Here is a 20,786-nt window from a genome sequence, read left to right on the forward strand (position 1 = left end):
TGTGTGTGTGTGTGTGTGTGTGTGTGTGTGTGTGTGTGTGTGTGTGTGTGTGTGTGTGTGTGTGTGTGTGTGTGTGTGTGTACATGCGTGTTTGTATATTTATAACCACGTCTCTTATATCCACTGTTTCTTTATCTACTCTGTCTCTCTAATTGTCACTTTCCTTCGGCCTTTAAACATATCCACTTGATAAAATGAAGAAGCTATTAGGGGCAGCTTCACCGGAGATGTAGCTAGAATTGCAGTATGTCCTCAGACAGGTTTATAATTGGTAGACGTCAGACTAAAAATACTTTCGCAGTGATATTAATAAATCCTAAGAGCCAATTGATATAAAGTGTTGAGAACTGAGGAATCAATTAAGCAACAGTAAAGTGTGGGAGTCAAAGAAAGTATTATAAAGTAGATATATTAAGAATGATGTCGGAAATGGGGATGCTTTATACAGAAATAGCAATCTCTTCGACATTATATCATATGTAAGTTTCTTTATATATCTGTTTTTTCGAGAGGCCGTTAGAAAATTGGTTCATTCTTCTATAATGTTATATATCAATATCAAATATTGTCATCAACAGAAAATTTTAAGCATCGGCTTCAGCTTAAATCCTAGTTTAAATTGAATTAAATCTCAGTTCCAATAAGACTAAAAATGGTCTTAAGTTAAATTAAGATCTTTGAATTCACCAGAACATGGTTTTGTTTTTCTCGTAATGTGTGTCTTAAATTATTTTAAACAATGATATAATATATACAGGCGCAGGAGTGGCTGTGTGGCAAGAAGCAGGGAACTCGACATTCGAAATAAACTTGGATATAATTGAGTACCTTTTTATTACATTTTAAGCCCATCTTTACTTTTTTTCTTCTTTTTCTTATCCATTTCTCCCTCCTCTCGTTCTTCTCCACCCCATTCCTTTCTTTTTGCCACTCTCTTTTCCTTTTCCCTTCTTACCTCCTCCCCTATTTCTTCTCTTCCTCTCTATTTCACCTTTCCCTCTTTTCCTCTATTTCTATTTCCTTCCTACCCTTCTACCTCATTTATTTGTCCTCCTACCCCAACCCCATTCCGCCCCAGCTTCATTCATCACTACCTCTCTCTCTTCCTTCCCAACATTCTGCTTCCGTTTCACTCATCTCTTCTCGAAAACCCATTACAATTTTGCATACCGCTTTCTACTGGGTTTTATATTACAATTTATACAATAACATTGTAAGCGCCTCATACCAGAAGACAATCACTTACTCATTTCACAAAGAGAGATCTTGCCCGTTATACCTTCATTTTCTAGGTGTAGATCAACTCTCTTTTTCACCTGTCAATTTTCATTTATCTTCTTTCTGCATCTCTTTACTTATGCCGTCTACTATACCTATTGTTTTCGTATCCATTTCTTATATCTATTATCTTTTCTTATTTTATTTACTTATTCATTCCTTCATTTATATAATTGTTTATGAACCACTGTTATATTTTTCGGCAGGTTCTCTACATTTTAACGTCAATCCCATATTTTACTTCATTATTATATAATACGAGGGGTGTATGAAAAGGCTTGTGCCTTGTAACTTCCTCAGAAGTCTTGTACCATGTTTTTTTTTGTTGCTTTTTTTTTTGAGGCTCAAGACTTTTCATACACCCCAACTATATTCTTTACTTGTTTCAGTCATTTGACTGTGGCCATATATCTTTTTACGCGTATGTAATTGCGTGTATACATGATGTACACGGGCACATATGGGCATGTATATATGGATACAAGCATATATATGATATATATGATATATGATATATGATATATATGATATATAGATATGAGTGCATCCGCGTCTAGCCATTATCCTTCCTGTCCGTTTATTGCTTATACTGATAGTTCTGCCTTGTGTGTATATAAGTGTCTGTGTGAGTGTGTATGTGTTTGCATATATATTGAGGGGACAAACACACACACACACACACACACACACACACACACACACACACACACACACATATATATATATATATATATATATATATATATATACGACGGGCTTCTTTCAGTTTCCGCCTACCAAATCCACTCACAAGGCTTTGGTCGGCCCGAGGGTATAGTGGAAGACACTTGCCCAAGGTGCCACGCCGTGGGTATGAACCCGGAACCATGTGGTTGGAAAGCAAGCTACTTACCACACAGCCACTCCTGCGCCTATATATTTATATACATGTATACATATATATGCACAGGGTTGTCAAAAAAACAATATATATATATATATATATGTCAAAATATCGGTTCTGTTTTTGTCGGTATTAAACTTTAAATGCTCTATGTAGCTAACTTCAGGCTGTTCCTCGCGCATGCGCACTCATTAGATATTTGATACTTGACATCAACTCCCTGTTTTACGACCAAGATGATCATTGATATTCCCCGAAATATTCAAATCGAGTGCTGAAAACCACCTGCACCAACTTGGTTACGTTAGCCGGCTCGATATTTGATTCTTACATCAATTGAATGAGGAGAACATAGCCCAACGAATATCCATCTGCGATTCGTTACACAAATGTGGAGAAAATGGTCTTTTTTGAAAAGACTAGTGACAGGGGACGAAAAATGGGTCATCTATAACATTGTGAAACGCATGCGATCACCACAACAACCTCCAAAGCGAACGAATTTCTTTCTATGGATAGGCACATCAATTCGGCTGTACTTTGACCAGCAGGGCTAACTAAACGCGCCGAACTATCGGAAGCGTCCAACACTTGCTAATCATAATGGAATCTTCATTCATCATTACAATGCCAGACTTCACACGTCTTTACAAATGCAGCAGAAGTTACCGGGACTTGGCTGTGGAAGTTTGCCGCACCCTCTGTACTTACTTGTCCTTGCACCTTCAGATTTCTACCTTTTTCGATCTCTTCAAAATTCATTGAATGAACAAACCTTCGTCTATGAAAAGGATACAAAAATAAAGTTCATCTGACCGAGTTGTCCGCCAGTAGAGACAGAAAATTCTATGAGCAGGGGATCTGCTCACAAGATGGCAGAAGATACAGGGAAAAAAACCCAGCAATTATATAATTAATGGAATAAATCGCTTTGTGGGTAAAACTTGTGTTATTTTCGCTTAAAAAAGCGAAAAAGAGAACGAACATTTTGGTCCACCCTACACACACACACACACACACTACATTAAGGTCAATCCATGATAGATAGATAGATAGATAGATAGATAGATAGATAGATAGATAGCTAGATAGATAGATAGATAGCTAGATAGATAGATAGATAGATAGATAGATAAGATAAACAGGTAGAAAACCAAGAGATAGTGAGAGAGTAGAGGTTCTCCAGCTGAAACAGACTTATATTAAACAGTAGCCTATCGAGGTAGAGCCTTATCTCTCAACATGTTAACTTTAAGAAAGCTGGAATATCTTTCAGCAGAATATCCTTCCAGAGCAGATGGATTCTAAAAGACGAGCGTAAAAGGCGGTGAAAGAACTCAGTGAATTTAGGCTGAATTAACAATTGTCAACAATATTTCTCACTCCCTAGTTTAAGCATGTCACCTTATCAAAGCTTGAATTGAGTTACAAAGAATAAATGAAAACTGATATACCTTGTTTCGGTGAGGAGGTGCTCTGTTGTAAGTTATCAATTATGTAACTTCAGATACTTGCTCACTCTTACAGAGCAATAGTGAAATATTTCGTCACTTTAATAGTAAAAAATAATTAATGGCTTGTTTGGGTGATGAAGCAATAAACTAGGTTACAGCTAACACTCCCTTAAAAATAGTAAGAGCTATGAAAAGAGAATAAAATAAAATATAAATAAAGTAGAGAGCAAAATTTTTCTTTTCGCAATCTCCAACAAACAATAACAGGACAGGTATTTCCTTAAGTAAACAAACAGTCTTTCGACTGATTGCAATCTATACAAACAAACATTGCTTCCACTTATAGAGCACTGTTTTTTTTTATGGTGGTGGTTGCATTAATATGATGGTAGTGGTAATGGTGTTAGTATGGCGGTGGTAATGTTGAAATGGAAGTAGACGTTATGTCAGTGGTGGTATATAATGTGCTTTTTGTCTATTATTTCAACTGACAATTTCTAGCCTCTCGAACCTCTTGTGGTGACAATATTTCAGTAAACGATGTGATGTCCACGAAATCACATTGGGAAGTTTCTCTTATATTTCTGTTATACCATTATCAATTACACCAATAATTAGAAAGTAGAAGGCACGTGGAATCTGTTGATAAATTTCTGGAGTATTCAAAATTCCATTACCCAGGATGGCAGAAGTAACACTTGGTTCTTCTTAGTATTTGTCAAAGTGACGATAGCTTTGATTTGATATATGAGCAATGATGAGTCATCAATACGGCTGCTGAGCTGGCTAAATCTGACCGAAATCTTATCTTACCGTCTTAAAAATGTAATTCTATTTACCTCTGAAAAAAATGGAATGATCATGGCTCTTCTTTATATAGATTCTGCTCATTCAAGTTTTGATTTGTTGTTATACAACAATTTAAACAACAATAACCTCAAAATTAATATCACAATTATAGCAATCAAAAACAACAATATTAATGGGATTAATGGGATACATATACTTAAAGGGGTACATAGCAGCACTCTCTTACCTCCCCCACATGCACACATATATACACATCTTCTCCCCTTCATTATACTCCTACTTACACTCACACACATGCATTATTGCTCTTCTACAAAACGAATAAATTTATTGTTAAAAGATACAAAATATTGATTTTGGTTGCCACTGAAATGTATTTACCCTACTTTAGTTCTTATCTTATTCTTTAAGGCTTCAGCCAATTCTTGTCTCCAACTTCAGCGTTTCAAACAGCACTTGCTTCATTCATTAACGTATCTACTAGTTCTTACCTCATTCTTTAAGGTTTCTACCAATTTTTACCTCGTTATTGAACACTTCCAGTTCTTACCTCATTATTATGTCTATTAGTACTCATTCCATTTTAAGGCGTTTACCAGCTCTTTAATGCAACTAATATTTCTTCTCCATCCTTTGAGATTTATCTCCTTTGTATACACTTTTACCTCAATATTTAACATATTTTCCAGTTCTAAGCTCATTCGTTAAGGTGTCTTGCAGTTCTTGTTTTATTCTTTAAAGCTACTGCCAATTCTTACCTCATTCTTTAAAAACTTCTACCAGTCTTCCACTAGTTCTTAACACACTGTTTAAAACTTCTAGATTATTTAGTATTTTTGTTGTATTCAAATTCATTTGCTTTGTTGTATTTTGCCAGAAATGTCCGACTCCAGAACCGGATTACCGAAAAGAGCAATGTGACAAGTTTAATAAACGGAGATTTGCTGGGAAAAGTTATATATGGAAATCCTTTATTGACCGTAAGTATATGAGAGAACTGTCAGAAATAGGAGGGCTATGTAAAACATATTACAGGTTATCGTCACGTCATTTTGTATTCTCAGTTCAAATTATATCAACGTCAGTTTCGAAGCAGTTGCCCATTATTATCTTCCTTCTCTTAAATTTTCAAAGATATATTAACATCAGTAGGACAGCTGAGCTCTATGGCGGTACATACTGTGTGTATGTATTTATGTATGTATGTATGTATGTATGAATGTATGTATGTATGTGTGTATGCATGCATGCATGCATTCATGTGTGTGCATATGTGAATGCATGAATGTGAGTGAGGTCCCTATAGGAGACTATCAGAATTCTGTCTGAAGTGGCATTTATGATGGCTTTGAAGAATTTTGTGTATCTTTTATGAGATGGGATACTGTAATATATACCTCGATATACACTCTAATTGTGTACTGATGCAGTTGAAGTAGAATAGGTCTGTTGTGTCTGCAGGAAATAAGTGCAAGACTAAAAAATGGATCGAAGATGATGAGTTGAGAGAGAGAGAAAAGTGTGAGTGAGTGCAAATGAGTCTTTGGTGCTGGTGTCCGTATGAAAGAGGCATATGATAGGGAAAGTGAACACTGCTTCAGACATTATCAGCTTTCAAGGAGGCAATGTTGAGACACAGAGTACAATTTGAATCAGCAGAGGTGGATTAGTGATGGAGTTGAGAGCAAGTTGCACCTATCCGGGTAGAATAGGTATTTAGTTGTAGTTATTTGAGGAGAAGAAGCATTAAGTTGCATTTGTCTGGCTAAAAGAAATTTTTAAATACCTTGAGTTACAAACTAGTTAAACTTTCTGTAGTAACTTATAAGAGAGAGAGACTAGCTGACACTCTGGCGACAACATGGTGAGCGAAACAATATAATATACTTTTTATATACAAAATAACTTACATAAAGTCTAGTACTTTTTTTATGCAACACAAGCTAAATATTTATATTCAATGAGATTTAATGGAATCTAAATCAATTCTTTGCTTCTTTCAAAATGTTTCCAATGTTTCTGCTCTATTTCATCGAAACTCCTTTTATTAAAGTTTCATTTTACAAACACCTTATTATTATTATTATTATTATTATTATTATTATTATTATTATTAGTAGTAGTAGTAGTAGTAGTAGTAGTAGTAGTAGTAGTAGTAGTAGTAGTAGTAGTAGTAGTAGTAGTAGTAGTAGTAATAAAATGTCACTTTACACTAAAAACAAATAGTAAGCAGCGAACTCGGTGAATCGTTCATTCATAAAATTGTGTGCCTCTCAGTGTGAGTTTGTGTGTGGTCTGGAGAGTTCATTGAGCAAAATTCATGAATGAGAATATTTTTCAATGGAAGATATTTCTGTATTCAGTTCGTTGGAATGTATTTAAAAAAAAAATCTCTGAAACAAATATTTATGAGAAAAGAAATATTAATGTCAGTCAAGATTGAGTATAAATCTCTACGACTTCTAATCTTCTGTACTAGCAACCTCATTCACTTAGCTTGGTCTCATCTGCCAGATCTACTTCTATACACAGTTCATAATATTTCATCTCCAAAACTACACCCTTGGTCATCATAAAATCGCCAGATTGGTGAAGACATTCAAAGGACACTGTCCATCTTTCTTAAAATAAAGAGGATCGGTGAGTGAAGGTAGTAGATGAAGACTTGCTCACCTAGGACAATGGATACACTGGGGCCAGGTACTCGAGCGCCCACTGTCCTGGAAGGAACTCTGGAGCACCAATCAGCGAAGATTGTCTTTCTTTTGATTAGGGATTTAGTAAATTTTGTCTATATGGTTTGATGTGATATATCATAAGTCATACCATGTCGTATATGTTAGCACGTAGAACGGTTAATATACCAGAGGTTAGAGGTGACAAAATCTGAGCATTCTGAAATATATAATATCTGAAATACAATTAATGATCGTTTCAAATCATGGCACAGAACTTGCAATATCAGGGGAAGAGGTAAGCCGATTATATCGACCTCTGTGAGCAACTGGTATTTATTTTATCGACCCCGATTTAATGAAAGGCAGCCTCGGTTTCAGCAGAATTTGAACTCAGAATGTAAAGACAGAGGAAATGCCTCTAAGCATTTTGTTCGGTGTGCTAACAATTGAAATATATTTAATAAAAACCTTCATTTATGATAGTATGTGAGTGTGTGTGTGTGTGTGTGTCTTTAGCTGGTGTACCATTAGGGTGTCTACCGTGGCATTTTTACCTTTGAGACACAGAAGAAATGTGTCGTCAGTATTTTTCATTATATTTTAAAGTCCTTTGTTGTACAGTTAAAGAATTTACTGGATCGGACATAAAATATTGGTTTGTCGATAAAATACTTAAAATCTCATTTAGCCAAGTGAATTCTATTTTTTCTTCTTTCTCTTTTTTTTCTTTATTTTTTAATCTCAGTCAGTACAACAGGAAATTCGAAATACACTTAAAAGATCAGAGCCTGTGAAGTTTTATTAGTTTTCTCTGCCAAACCACGTAGAGACAGAAAACAGCAAACAGTATGAAAGAGCTGAGGTTACGATTGGCTTTATATCTATAATCTAAAGTTACCGTCAGTTGTGAGTTAAATACAATTGATGTGGCTACTGTGAACACTACGTTGGTAGTTGAACCTGTTTAGAGGAGAAGTTTTAATTAAATTTATGGTTTCATATGTCTTAAAATATTTGTACTTTGTCAAGAAAATGATTTGACCGTGAGAAATTTGACATTGAGTATTATTTTAGTGCATGTCATACTTAAGTCAATGTCTCTCTTTGTATTGGTGCCGAAAAAAGTATGGCATTTGATATTTGATTTGGACAACTTTTGTACGAGTCCATACCTCGTAGAATTCAAGGTGTAATTACTGCCAAAGGCGGTCCTACCCCATATTAAAATAAATTTGTTTGACATTTTAAGGTGTTTCCATTATTTTGTCCAACCCCTGTATGTTGTTAATTAGAAGTATACCAAGAAGTGATTATTGCAGTATAGATGTGTATTATTATGCTAAATGCGCTTGGGAATATCCAAATGTAGAAAGACCTTTATTGCTAAAACTGTCTCCGGAGACAAATTCTCCTTAGAGAATGTGCAAAAAAACACACCACTGGGCCGTAAATGATATAGTAGTTCCATATTCTACATACAGAGAGTGAAGTGTATTTCTTTAGGTCTGTCATTTTTTTTCTGTCAGTATCAAACAGCCATGATTACCTTTCAATAAATGCATCTGGAACTATTGTTGCCCATAAAAAATTCTTTTTGTTGTGGTTTTTTGTTACTCATTTATATCACGAAAATTTATAGTAATTTAATTCAAATTCCAAATTTAATTTAATTTGAATAAGTGACATCATTGGATAAGGAAGTAGGACATAGGAAATGTTCAGTTTGCTATTTCTGCTATCGTTTGCAGCATGCACTTGAATATCTTTCGTACTTTGTTTCTGGGTGATTGCTTGTACTTAAATGAATTCAGCTTAACCACCTTATTCCTCATTATAATTCCTACATTATATGGCAGTAAAGTTAATATGGAAATAGTATTCTAGAAATGCCAGTGAATATGCTGAATCCTGTCAAATGGATTTTTTGGTTGCTGACATCTTCAGCAGGTTTTATAATAAAAGTAAAATATTTTAAGTGGATAATAACAAACAATTTATTTGTATATAGTGAAACGTCTTTCTCTAATTTTTCTATTCCTGTTTTTATAGCTCGAGATAGGTGCACAATTTCTTGTCGACCAGTTGGATTCAGTTTTTATGCCCGAATTGTAAGTGGTGTTCCCGATGGAAGCATCTGTTACCCAACATCAGATCATATTTGTGTAAATGGTCTCTGCAAGGTAAGAACTAATTCACATTTAAAAATCTATCTTATTGTACAGAACAATTGCAGTTACAAACTTTATCTTAACAAAAAGCTTTCTCTTTCATGAAGTTTTGCATAATGGAAGTAACATAGAGGCAGGTGTGTTTGACCAGTCGTGCGTGTCAAATGACAAAGCCAATTCTTTGAGATGTTCGTTCCTTTTGTTGTTTATTCCTAACTTAATCCAATTGCAATAACATTAACCATCATCTATCCAAATATACCTATGTCAATGAATATATCATCTAATGTATCCATCTGTTTCTAGTGGGTGATCAAGTGTGTTTAGATTGCCTCAAAATTGTCGTTCTTTTTCTACTGGTCTACTTTTTAAATGTCAGCTGGTCACCTAAACATAAAATATATAGCAATATTTCTATCTGATCCCCACCACTGCTTCCCAATAAGCTTGGTTTGATTACTCTACCGTAACTTAGTGGTTTGGCAAAGAGTAACCGAACGCATAAGTACCAGATTTAGAAAATACAAATAAGTACAGGGGTCGATTCGTTCGACTAAAATTCTTCAAAACGTTGCCCCAGTATCACACACACATACACATTCGCGTTTATGTATTTGTTTTGCAAGATTCCTGATGTGAGTAGCTGAAGTGGTCACAGGTGTGTAACGAAAGATTTCCAGACAATGGACATAAAATAACAACAATAATAAACAAGTGAAGAACGAATATATAGTGTGTGTGTTTATTTAGCAAGAAACCATAAATGACCAGCCCGAAATATAGCAAGATTGAGTTAATGATTTATTGAAAATTACAACCAGAATTTTGGTAAGAATATCCTTTCAGATGTAATATCTCTCCCAACATCAATAAGGCCAGACATCAACATCCTGTTATAGGTTCTCATAATCTAGAATTGATTCCTGCAAGAATTATTTCAATGAAGATTGGCAGACTGCCCAGTTTTATATAATCTGATAATTTTAGCATTTTGGATCAACAGCAAGGTGTGTCTTTAGATAACCATTCCTTTATGGTATTGCATTCTATTTAAAGACTCTTATCTTCTGTCTCATTTGAAAGAACTGTACTCTCCCCCCCCCACTCTCTCTTTCTCTCTCTCTCTCTCTTTCTCTCTTTCTCTGAGTATTTGGTTTCTGTGTACGTGTGTGTCACAGATTATATCACTTTATGCTCAGGTTAAAGCAGTTATTACAGTTCCTGTTGATATCTCCAGTCTGCAATGTTTAACATTCCATATATTTGGCAACATTTCTGGAGCACTCATCTTACCTTCATTCTTGTGACACTAATTATTCTTTTACCTGAATAAAGTAGACAGTATTTTTAATGTTCACTGTATTTTCCATATTCAATTCAAACAACTTCATTTTCAAATATTGGCCTCATTATATTTCACATTTAATTATGATAAATATCTTCATAAGCTACACTTAATAGTTGTTCTTAGCTCTAGCATTAGTAATATTAAGACGATACTATGTAAATCTAGTTACAACACTGGATTTTACATGCAACATTCTCAGAAAGTTTGGTTCTAATCTGTAATCATATCCCTCAGGCATAGGAAATTATAGCAATCCCAGACGACAAAATTACATGTAACATAAATAATCAACTAATATATATTTATTTTAATTTTCAATATTTATTATATTGTGAGAAAAAACAAAAGGAAATATTTATACCTGAGATGATTGATTTAATTTGACACAACTGAATAAGTATGACTATTCATGTATATGACATGAGTAATGAATAAAACATGACTAATCAGTAAAATTTATTTATTTTAATTTTCAATGTTTATTATATTGTGAGGAAAATGGAAAGACTTATACCTGAGGTGATTGATTTAATTTGACATGACTGTTCATGTATAAAACATGAGTAATGAATAAAACATGACTAATCAATAAAATGTAACAAATGAATAAAATATGACTAATTTATAAAATGACTAATGGTAAAGCATGACTAAGCTATAAAATATCATCATCGTCGTTTAACGTTTGCTTTCCATGCTAGCATGGGTTGGACGATTTGACTGAGGACTGGTGGACCAGGTGGCTACACCAGGCTCCAATCTGATTTGGCAGAGTTTCTACAGCTGGATGCCCTTCTTAATGCCAACCACTCCGTGAGTGTAGTGGGTGCTTTTACGTGCCACCGGCATGAAGGCCAGTCAGGCGGTACTGGCAACGGCCACGCTCGAAATGGTGTATTTTACGTGCCACCTGCACAGGAGCCAGTCCATCGGCACTGGCAGAATAAAATATGAGCCTTTTGTTACGGAGCATCAACTAAACCATACATATTTTATTAAATCAGACCATGGGCTGATAAGGGACTTCAATATGACCACACATGGAAATTGGTAGAGGTTGATGACAGGAAAAGCACTTGGACATAGAAACTCTGCTTCAGCATTCTCCTGTTTGACTCATACAAGCATAGTAAAATGGACATTAAAATGATGATGATGATGCTTAGTTAGGTCAGAATTGGGTAATGGCAAAACCATAACAACAGCAACATATATACAAATATTTCCATTAAAAATAAAATGGACAATTAAATGACTTCAAAGGTTTGTAATGCATAGTAACAAAGTAAAATAGGTTTTTGACTTGTTACTTGGCTTTAAAATATTTCAAGAATTAGATAGAAAAGAATTGGTTTTCTTGTGAAAACAAACAGTAGATGCAAAGATAGTAAAACAGCATTAATGCCATTACTTCATACTGTTTATTTGGAGTTTATAAAGCAATATATTCAATGAAAAGAAACAGTAATCTCAGAAAACATTTTGTGAAATTATTTTCCTCCAGTATTCCTTCCTCAAGTGGCAGCTAAAACTGGAAGGAAATTTAAACATGCAAAAAGATCTACTATTTCCTGAGTTCTTATAGAAAATCACACCCTTCCTGTCTTTTATTTGTTCTTTAATATTTTATATTTTAACTGAAGAAAACGTTATTTGTCAATTGCTGTTAAGTATTCACTGAGTGTAAATACACGTGTTAATTAAAAATTAAGGAACATTATTAAAAAAATTCATTGATTAACTAATAATAATAATAATCGTCTCTTCTATAGGCATGAGGTCTAAAATTTTGAGGGTGGGAGTTGATTACATTAATGCCAGTTCTCAACAGGTTTTTATTTGAACAAACTTGAAAGAAAGGATGAAATGATTAGTCAACCTTGGTAGCATTTGAACTCAGTGCTGCTGGTGGTGGTGGTGGTGGTGGTGGTGGTGGTTTCTTTTGAGTAGAAAGATCAATTTCTACAATGAAAGAAAGTGAGTGAATTCACTGTATTAATTATGACAAATTAGGCAGTCGAGTCATGTGACATGTTAGCATAGCATGTGACTGTACTCTAATGGAACACTCAACATCTGAGGAGTCAGAAAATAGGTAATATGTCAAGTATTGTTGAATTCATTTGAAATCACTTTTGTACAATTATTTCCTTGTCTTTTGACTTCCTTCATTGAACAACAATGTTACACACCTTTGTCAAGTGGACGTTTCACAACTTCCTATTCAACTGTCCAGGAAATAAATGGAATTCCAACAGTGGACTTGTTTTGTTATTAACAATGGGGAGTGTATTTTATTAAGAGACTTAATAAACAAATATCCAAGACTCTTAACAGTTGTTTGACTTACTCCAGTTTCTGATAGATAGACAGACAGACAAACAGACAGACAGACAGACAGACAGATAGACATACAGACAAATAGATAGACACAGAAATAGATAGATATAGATAGACTGATGGATAGATAGAGAGATAGACACACAGACAGACAGACAGACAGACAGACAGACAGATAGATAGATAGATAGATAGATAGATAGATAGATAGATAGATAGATAGATAGATAGGATTATCACAGCATGTTTATTGGTGTTTTCATGGGTGTGTAAGTATATGTTTGTGAATGTGTGTGTAACGGCATATCTATTTTCTCAAATGCATATTTCTATTCCCCTCTTACTGTTGTGTTCAACCTCTACAGCCGGGCCAGTGAACCATATAAAAGACATGCCTTGTGGACAGAAACATGTATAATAATAAAAAAGAGGAGAAGATTCATATAGTTTTCAAGTGGCTATAATTAAGATGGCAACATATTCTCTGATCCATCTAGCACCCTCCACTTGGGCTGCATACCAACACTTTGGGAGTATGCCGCCAGTATCTCAAGAGTAAATAGTACAGGTGTCAACAGAAAGTGTGTGTCTAGCAAGAGTATTAATAAAGGACAAGACTTCGTTAATCAGTTCATAATATTAACTGAACTAATCTTTACCTAATCTACAGAAGGCAAGACCTTCTACTGTGACAATGTGAATTTCTATGAAACATAACCTGCCCATTTCCACAACAAGCCAACCAACTGGCTTACTTAATCTAGCTTTAATATAAGTAGCTGGAAAACTGGTTTTTATCTCTATCTCTAACAAATAAAGAGCACTATAAAAGGAACAGACCAGATTGTAATAGGGGCAAAGTTTGAGTGTTTGAAGTGCAATGATCATGTCTGTGACAACAATAGAATATTGAGTTTATACAAGTAATGCGATCTAAATGACAATTCCTTGGTTAAAATGCAACAAAACTGCAATGTTCTTTTACAATAAGAACATAATGTATTCTGTTTTATGACGTTCTAGTTCAAGATCTAACTTGATTTACAGGAACTAGCATTGAGATTCTATTGTTTTGTGACATATTTCTTTTGATATTAGTGGTACTAATATATAGTTAGCAGTGGGGGTGTAGGCCAAGAGCCAAATAGATACTATAGGAGATAGGCAAATAGGGGGATATGGTGCTATAGACAGACTGGGAGAGGCATAGAAAGATAGAGAGAGGGGGAAAGATACTGAGAAAGATATAAAGAAACACAGGGTGAGGGTGGGAGAGGATATGACAGGGAGAGAGAGAGAGAGAGAGAGAGAGAGAGAGAGAGAGAGAGAGTGGGGGGCAGAGAGAGTTAAGCAGAAATACGGGGAGAAAGACAAACATCAATTGGGGGCAGATAGGGAGAGAGAGAATGATAGATAAAGGAACACAGAGTGACAGACGCGGTGAGAGAGACAAAAAGAAATATGGAGAAAGAGAATCATAGACATTGTGTGAGAGAGATGAGGATACAGACTTCATGGACAGACAGACAGACATGAAGAGAGGTTGGGGGAGTTAAATGTAGAAGTGCCCGATAACTATTCTTGGATTGAGTGGTGAAGTTGTTTTCTCATAACTCATCCAACCATAATCCATGCCTCATCAATCTCACAGTTATGTAATAACATGAGATTAGTTACCCGATAGTAAGAATTCAAATGAAGTAGCCCCGAAAAGGGTTTTAATGCGTTCCCAGAGTATACAGAACATAGGAGGCAATACTAATAAGGTATGCATACTAAAATCTTGAAGCATGTTACGTAATAACAGACTAATCAGATATGAGGTAATAACGATTCAAAGTAAATAACTCTGAAAAGGGCTTTTGTGCGTTCCCAGAGAATATTACCCTCAGGGGCGCTAGTGTTAGTACGTTCGTGACTAAGTCACTAACCTCTATTTCCAATAATATTGAGTTCTACTACTTTCGTTCCTACACACCTGGTTTGTCCACCCACCCACCCCCACACACACACACATACACACACACTACGTATGTATGTACACACATGTATTTATGTATGAGCCTAAAATATTTGTTCTCAAGAGACTATAAAATTGAAAGAGAAAACTGAATGCTCAATAATTTGTTTTTATAAATCTTTCTTACCCGAAAGTTTATTGTTATTTGCTAAAAGCTGATGTGCACCAAATCTTGTACATATGGTAGCTATTACAGAATCCCATCAACAGACGATATCACTATTTTTAAATATTGTCCCCTGAAAATGTTGCATATTTTGAACCAAAATAGAATCAAGTTCAACTGAAATATAACAGAAGACACAACAAATCTTTACACAGAGTGCATTATTCTGCTTAACAGTGTGAAGCTGACATATAGCGGGATTTTAGTTTCATCGAATGCTTATCACATTACATGATTTTATTGCAACAAGTGGGTGAGTTGGAACTTGGCTCAGTGCAGGGGTACCAGTTGGCAGGCTGGTATTTTGTGTTACATTAATTGCACTGCACTGTGAGAGTAACAATGCTTCAGTCCATCTAGCTGTATATGAACAGATTAATCTAGCATGTTTGTACAGTAGCTGTGGAAATTAGTGCTGTAAATAGTTACTGTAGATATAGATATTAATACGGTATAGTAGATATAAACAGTGTAGTATATAAGGTACTATGGATAAAAACATTTGTGCAGTATATATGTACTGTCGATGTAGCATTAGTGTGGTTACTGTAGATGTTATACGTTAGTGATATTGATACAGTAGATGTGCACTTCTCTGTAGTGCATAGGTATTGTAGATGAAGACATTGATGTTATATAAGTATAAACAATAATATAGTATATACTCACTGTAGATGTACACAGTGGGTATATTAAATACTGTAGTTGTAGGCATTAATGTAGTACATACATACAGTAGATGTACACAGTGTAATTAATAATTATATTTATATATTCTCTTTTTTTTCCTATTACTTATTCCAGTCATTTGACTGTAGCCATGCTGGAGCATTGCCTTAAAGGGTTTAGTCGAAGAAATTGACCCTAGGGTTTATTCCTTGTAAGCCTAGTACTTATAAACACACCAGCATCGGTTGTCAAGAAATTGCTCCACCATGTCATCTTGCAATGATTGTAAATAGTTGCTATATGTAGTCAAATCCTCATCAACCAATTCCTCTTTCAAAGAAACAAGTTGTGGAAATTGATGGAACTGACGTTTTGAAATGTTAGTCTTATACAGCACCAATTTCGAAATGAAGGTATGATAAATGATTTACAATCAACGAGGGTTTTTCTGTTTCCTTGAAATAACTTATTTAAAACATTTAATTTTGGGAATATATCACAAAGAAAGATGATATAGCACCTTGCAGCCATCAATGAGGCAGATAGTGGCATACCTAGATATAAGTAAATGCAGACTTAATTTCTAAAAATTCTTTGTCACCCTCAAAACGTTCACATCGCCCACCAAAATCTCAAATCACCCACCATCATTCGCCCATCGCCCACCGGTGGGCGATATCACCCACTTTGGAAATCTATAATGTAAATTATAGCTATGATGTAAATGATATGCTGCCTTATGTTAAGTGAGATGTCACCATTCAATGAAGTAGTGAAGTAATTAGGCTATGACTACAGCCTTGATGGATTGAGAGCTGATGTCTTAACTATTTGGTTTAAGTTCTTAGTCCAGACACATCACTCTACTTGTCTCATGATGAAATTGTTGAAATAATTAAGATTACAAACTCGCGATAAACCGTTTTACTTTTAGATGCCATACAGATTTGTAAATTTACAAAGTCATCCCCACCTTTGTTAAGCAAACAAATGTTAAAAAAAGTATAAAAACCTTCAATAATTTTTTTCATTTAAGAATTCAATTATTTTAAATCATTAATTAAAATTTAGTAATCAAACCTATGTTCCTCTCTTCTACCTAAATAGACACTACACCGTAGACGGTCTTTGATGAGTTCAACAATTGTCTTTCTTGCATCACATCAGCCCTTGATAAACCTATTTATTACCAGACTGAATTACACTAATACCATGTCGACATTGTTAAAGGAGTCAATGGTTTACACATCATTATCATTATCATCGTCGTCTTCACCCCACTTCTTCTCCTTATTATTACCACCACCACTAACAACAACAACATACTGAGAATAACTCCCAGTAAACCATTTCGTATTTGAATTAAATTTGTTTTAAAAGGGAAACTTCAGTTGTTTTGATAGTCTTTCTTTATTCATTATATATATATTTTTTTTGATGCTGTAGTTGTTCTCGTTTTTGCTCTTGTTATTGTCGTCATTAAATGTTCGTGTTTCCGTTCTATTATTAAACAGCGGGTTATCTTTTTGTTCTCGATTCATTGTTGCTGGGTAAATGTGTTTTAAGGAGTTGCTATAATTCTGCCAGCTAACCTTGCCTCGGGTCTTTTGAGTCAGTTGTGCTATGAGCAGACATCGACGACACGCATATGCAACAATGTGTTGCTTTTGCTGCAGCTTATAATGCCACATTCCATTTATCAGCGGCATAATATAAAACAGCAGGTGGTAGACCAATCTTCACACAATTCAACCCTTTATCTAAAAACCAGCATACGGCTCCTTCCAGTAGCATTTTAAAGACTTAATTGAAAACATTTTACAACTATCTCGGCAAACGATAAAATGAAAACACACACATGCACGTTTCAAAGTTTATATTTGTGAAGATATATTTGTGAATATATTTTAGTATTTTCTTTTAACTGGCAATGCCATGTTTATCAGTTTAAACAGCAGAGTTTAACATTTCACATAGGATAATAAAGAGCAGTGAGTAGAGGAGGGGTTACCGAGATGTTTTTCTACATAAAGAAGTGATTAGGAATCTCTAAGCATATGTTTACTGAGTCAATATTCCACTGAAAGCCCCTGCTTCTCTTTTTTTTCATTATCCCACAATAAATGGACACCTAGGGATTTGTTGGAAACATTACAAGTCGTCTGTCGAAATCATTTAATCTTCAGTAAAGAAAGTAGAAAGAATTCTTGTATCAATTTGTCTTCGTTTGAGTGACCGTAGTTTGGCGCACTAAATCTGGAATAAACTCTGTTGTAAGAAATACTCGGCTAAAAATAACATCCTTGATGACTTGGCACGGAATTTTGGCTTTCCAGAGATCTTCATCAGTTTGCTGTTTGTTACCAGTTTACGGTGGCAAATTCCAAGCTCTTGCGAACTATGCAAAATAAACACCTCCTTGTCATATGAAAGAGTAGAACGCATTAGCAGAGGTGGAGAAAGAAGTAATCTGTACCTTAATTCTTCGAGTTTAATATTTAGAATATAAATATTGTTTGTGGAACCTGCACTTTGGTGCACTGTTACAATGCCACAAGTGACACGGATGGAAGCGTAAAAAGGTATAACCTAATGTATTTGGCGATTCTGGTATTTGTTATTGTGAGCCTCAGTTCACTATATATAAATAACTTCACAGTTTCGAATCCTCGTCGAGAACTTCACTTCACCTATTGCAAAGTCACTTTATGTGGGATTTTTGGAAAATGAAGCAAATTGCATTCCGATTATAATCTTTCAGTTTCGGGTTTAATAAAGAAGTTGGAAATAGAAAATAATATTTTACACACTTACACATACATGCACACATACAGACAAACATACAAGCACATATACACAAGGTGGAAATCATATCTAATGATTCTTTTATCTTTAATGCTTCAGTCACTGGACTGCAATCATGCTGGGACACAGCCTTGACGGATTTAGTCGAATAAATCAATTCCAGTACTTGTTTGTTTTTATTTTTTAAGCCTGGTACTTAAATTATCGGTCTCTTTTGCCAAAGTGCTAGCTTACGGGGACGTAAAAAAAAAAAGCAACACTCGTTGTCAAACGAATAAACACTAACAGGAAGACTATATATACCCTACACACACATCCTTTCTGTCGAAGAGCGTAGGCTCGAAATGTCAAAAATATAATTTTGCATTTTAAAATACCTTGGATGGAAAATCATTAGGGTGCTCAAAGGAGATACATACATACATATATATATATATATATATGTGTGTGTGTGTGTGTATATATAAAATAAGTGTAATCGACTATCCCCTTTACCCCGAAAATTTCAGGCCTTGAGCCCAAAGTAGAAAGGATCATTACAATTAATATGGGTGCTGTACAGAATCGCTAGCTCGCCAGGCAAAATACTTAGCGGCATTTCGTCTGTCTTCGCGTTCCGAGTTCAAATTCCACTGAGGTCGACTTTACCTTTCATCCTTTCCAAGTCGATTAAATAAGTAGCAGCTAAGAACTGACATTGGCGTAATCGATTAACGATTCCCCTTAAAATTGCTGGCCTTGTGCTAAAATTAGAAAGAGCTATTGCTATATTTCCTATACTTTCTGTTATAATTTTCTTTTCTGACATACGCACGAGATCTGAAATTTTGTGGGAGGAATTGAAACGTGTATTGTTTAACGAAAGTAACTTTTTTTGTTCAGGCGTGTGACAAGTTCCTTCTCTATCGCCACTACTACCACCACCACCACTACCGCTACTACTACCTCAACTACTATTATCGTTACCACCACCACCACCACAACCACCACCACCACCACCACCATCACCGCCACCACAACCACCACCACCACCACCATCACCGCCACCATCACCACCACCATCACCACCACCACCACTATCACACACTACTACTACTACTACTAGTACTGTTGTACTGCTGCTCCGTACATTATCGTCAACAGTGTGTGTGTGTGTGTGTGTGTGTGCGCGTGTGCGTGCGTGTATTTATTGTTGCTGTCACTCTGAGTACCATCCGGCCCGTGGCCGCCTGCTTGTGGAATTAGACGACACATTGCACCCAGCGTCACCCAAATAAACCACGTTGTTTAGATACAAAGTGTTTGGTGGTCAGGTACAGTCTATAGCGGGTGGGTGGTATACATACATACATTTCATAATTAAATAGATATATAATATATATATAGATAGATAGACATACACACGCACATTTGCATACGTACATGTATGTATGTATGTATGTATGTATGTATTGCGTTATATGTTTATATACCGGCACTTTTCGGTCTCTTCCTTTCTCTACATAAACACACACGCAGACGACACTGACACCAACGTGAAGAAAGTAGGAGTTCATTTCTCTCTCACTCACTCCCCCTCTCTCTCTCTCCCTCCCTCGCTCTCTCTCCCTCTCTTTCTCTCATCTCTCTGCTAATTCGTGTGATTCAAACAAACATTTGGAAGAGGAAGAGTCGGAGAGGGTAGGAAGAGGCTTGGACAATGATATTTCCCGCTTTATAATTCTTCCAAAACACAGCTCTCATCTGTTCTCTCTGTATCCACAAACAGTACACAATTATTCAAACACATAGATATGGAGTTCAATACTGGTTTGCAGCTCTCTAATATTTTTCTTTTATTGTTTCTTACATATTTTCAGGTAAGTTGACTTTTTACTTATATTCCATCGTTCTTTTCTTTTTTACTTGTAATTTATATTTTTTCATACAATTACACACAAATACATCACACATGCACATACATCACACACACATACATCACACACACACATACAAACACAACACAGTGTGTGTGTGTGTGTGTGTGTGTGTGTGCGTGTGTGTGTGTCTGTCTGTCTGTCTATGTATGTATGTATGTATGTACGTATACATACATACATGTATGTGCGTATGTATGTATGTATGTATGTATGTATGTATGTATGTATATGTATGTATTCTACACACA

General features: G+C 35.3%; 1 protein-coding gene across 3 annotated transcripts in view; it reads left to right on the forward strand.

Moving 5' to 3' along the window:
• The window catches only part of LOC106870936 (thrombospondin type-1 domain-containing protein 4), a 130,006-nt gene that overhangs the window by 73,162 nt on the left and 36,058 nt on the right, over nucleotides 1-20,786 (forward strand). For 2 of the 3 annotated variants that reach the window (XM_014917177.2, XM_014917176.2), the window contains exons 5-6: nucleotides 5,303-5,405; nucleotides 9,153-9,283. In XM_014917177.2, coding sequence (XP_014772663.1) covers nucleotides 5,303-5,405; nucleotides 9,153-9,283 — 234 coding nt within the window. Of the gene's footprint in view, nucleotides 1-5,302; nucleotides 5,406-9,152; nucleotides 9,284-20,122; nucleotides 20,479-20,786 lie in introns of those variants that run through there. The other variant, XM_014917178.2, reaches the window with a different exon arrangement.

The sequence above is a fragment of the Octopus bimaculoides genome, chromosome 12, assembly GCF_001194135.2.
Source record: "Octopus bimaculoides isolate UCB-OBI-ISO-001 chromosome 12, ASM119413v2, whole genome shotgun sequence".
Taxonomy (NCBI): domain Eukaryota; kingdom Metazoa; phylum Mollusca; class Cephalopoda; order Octopoda; family Octopodidae; genus Octopus; species Octopus bimaculoides.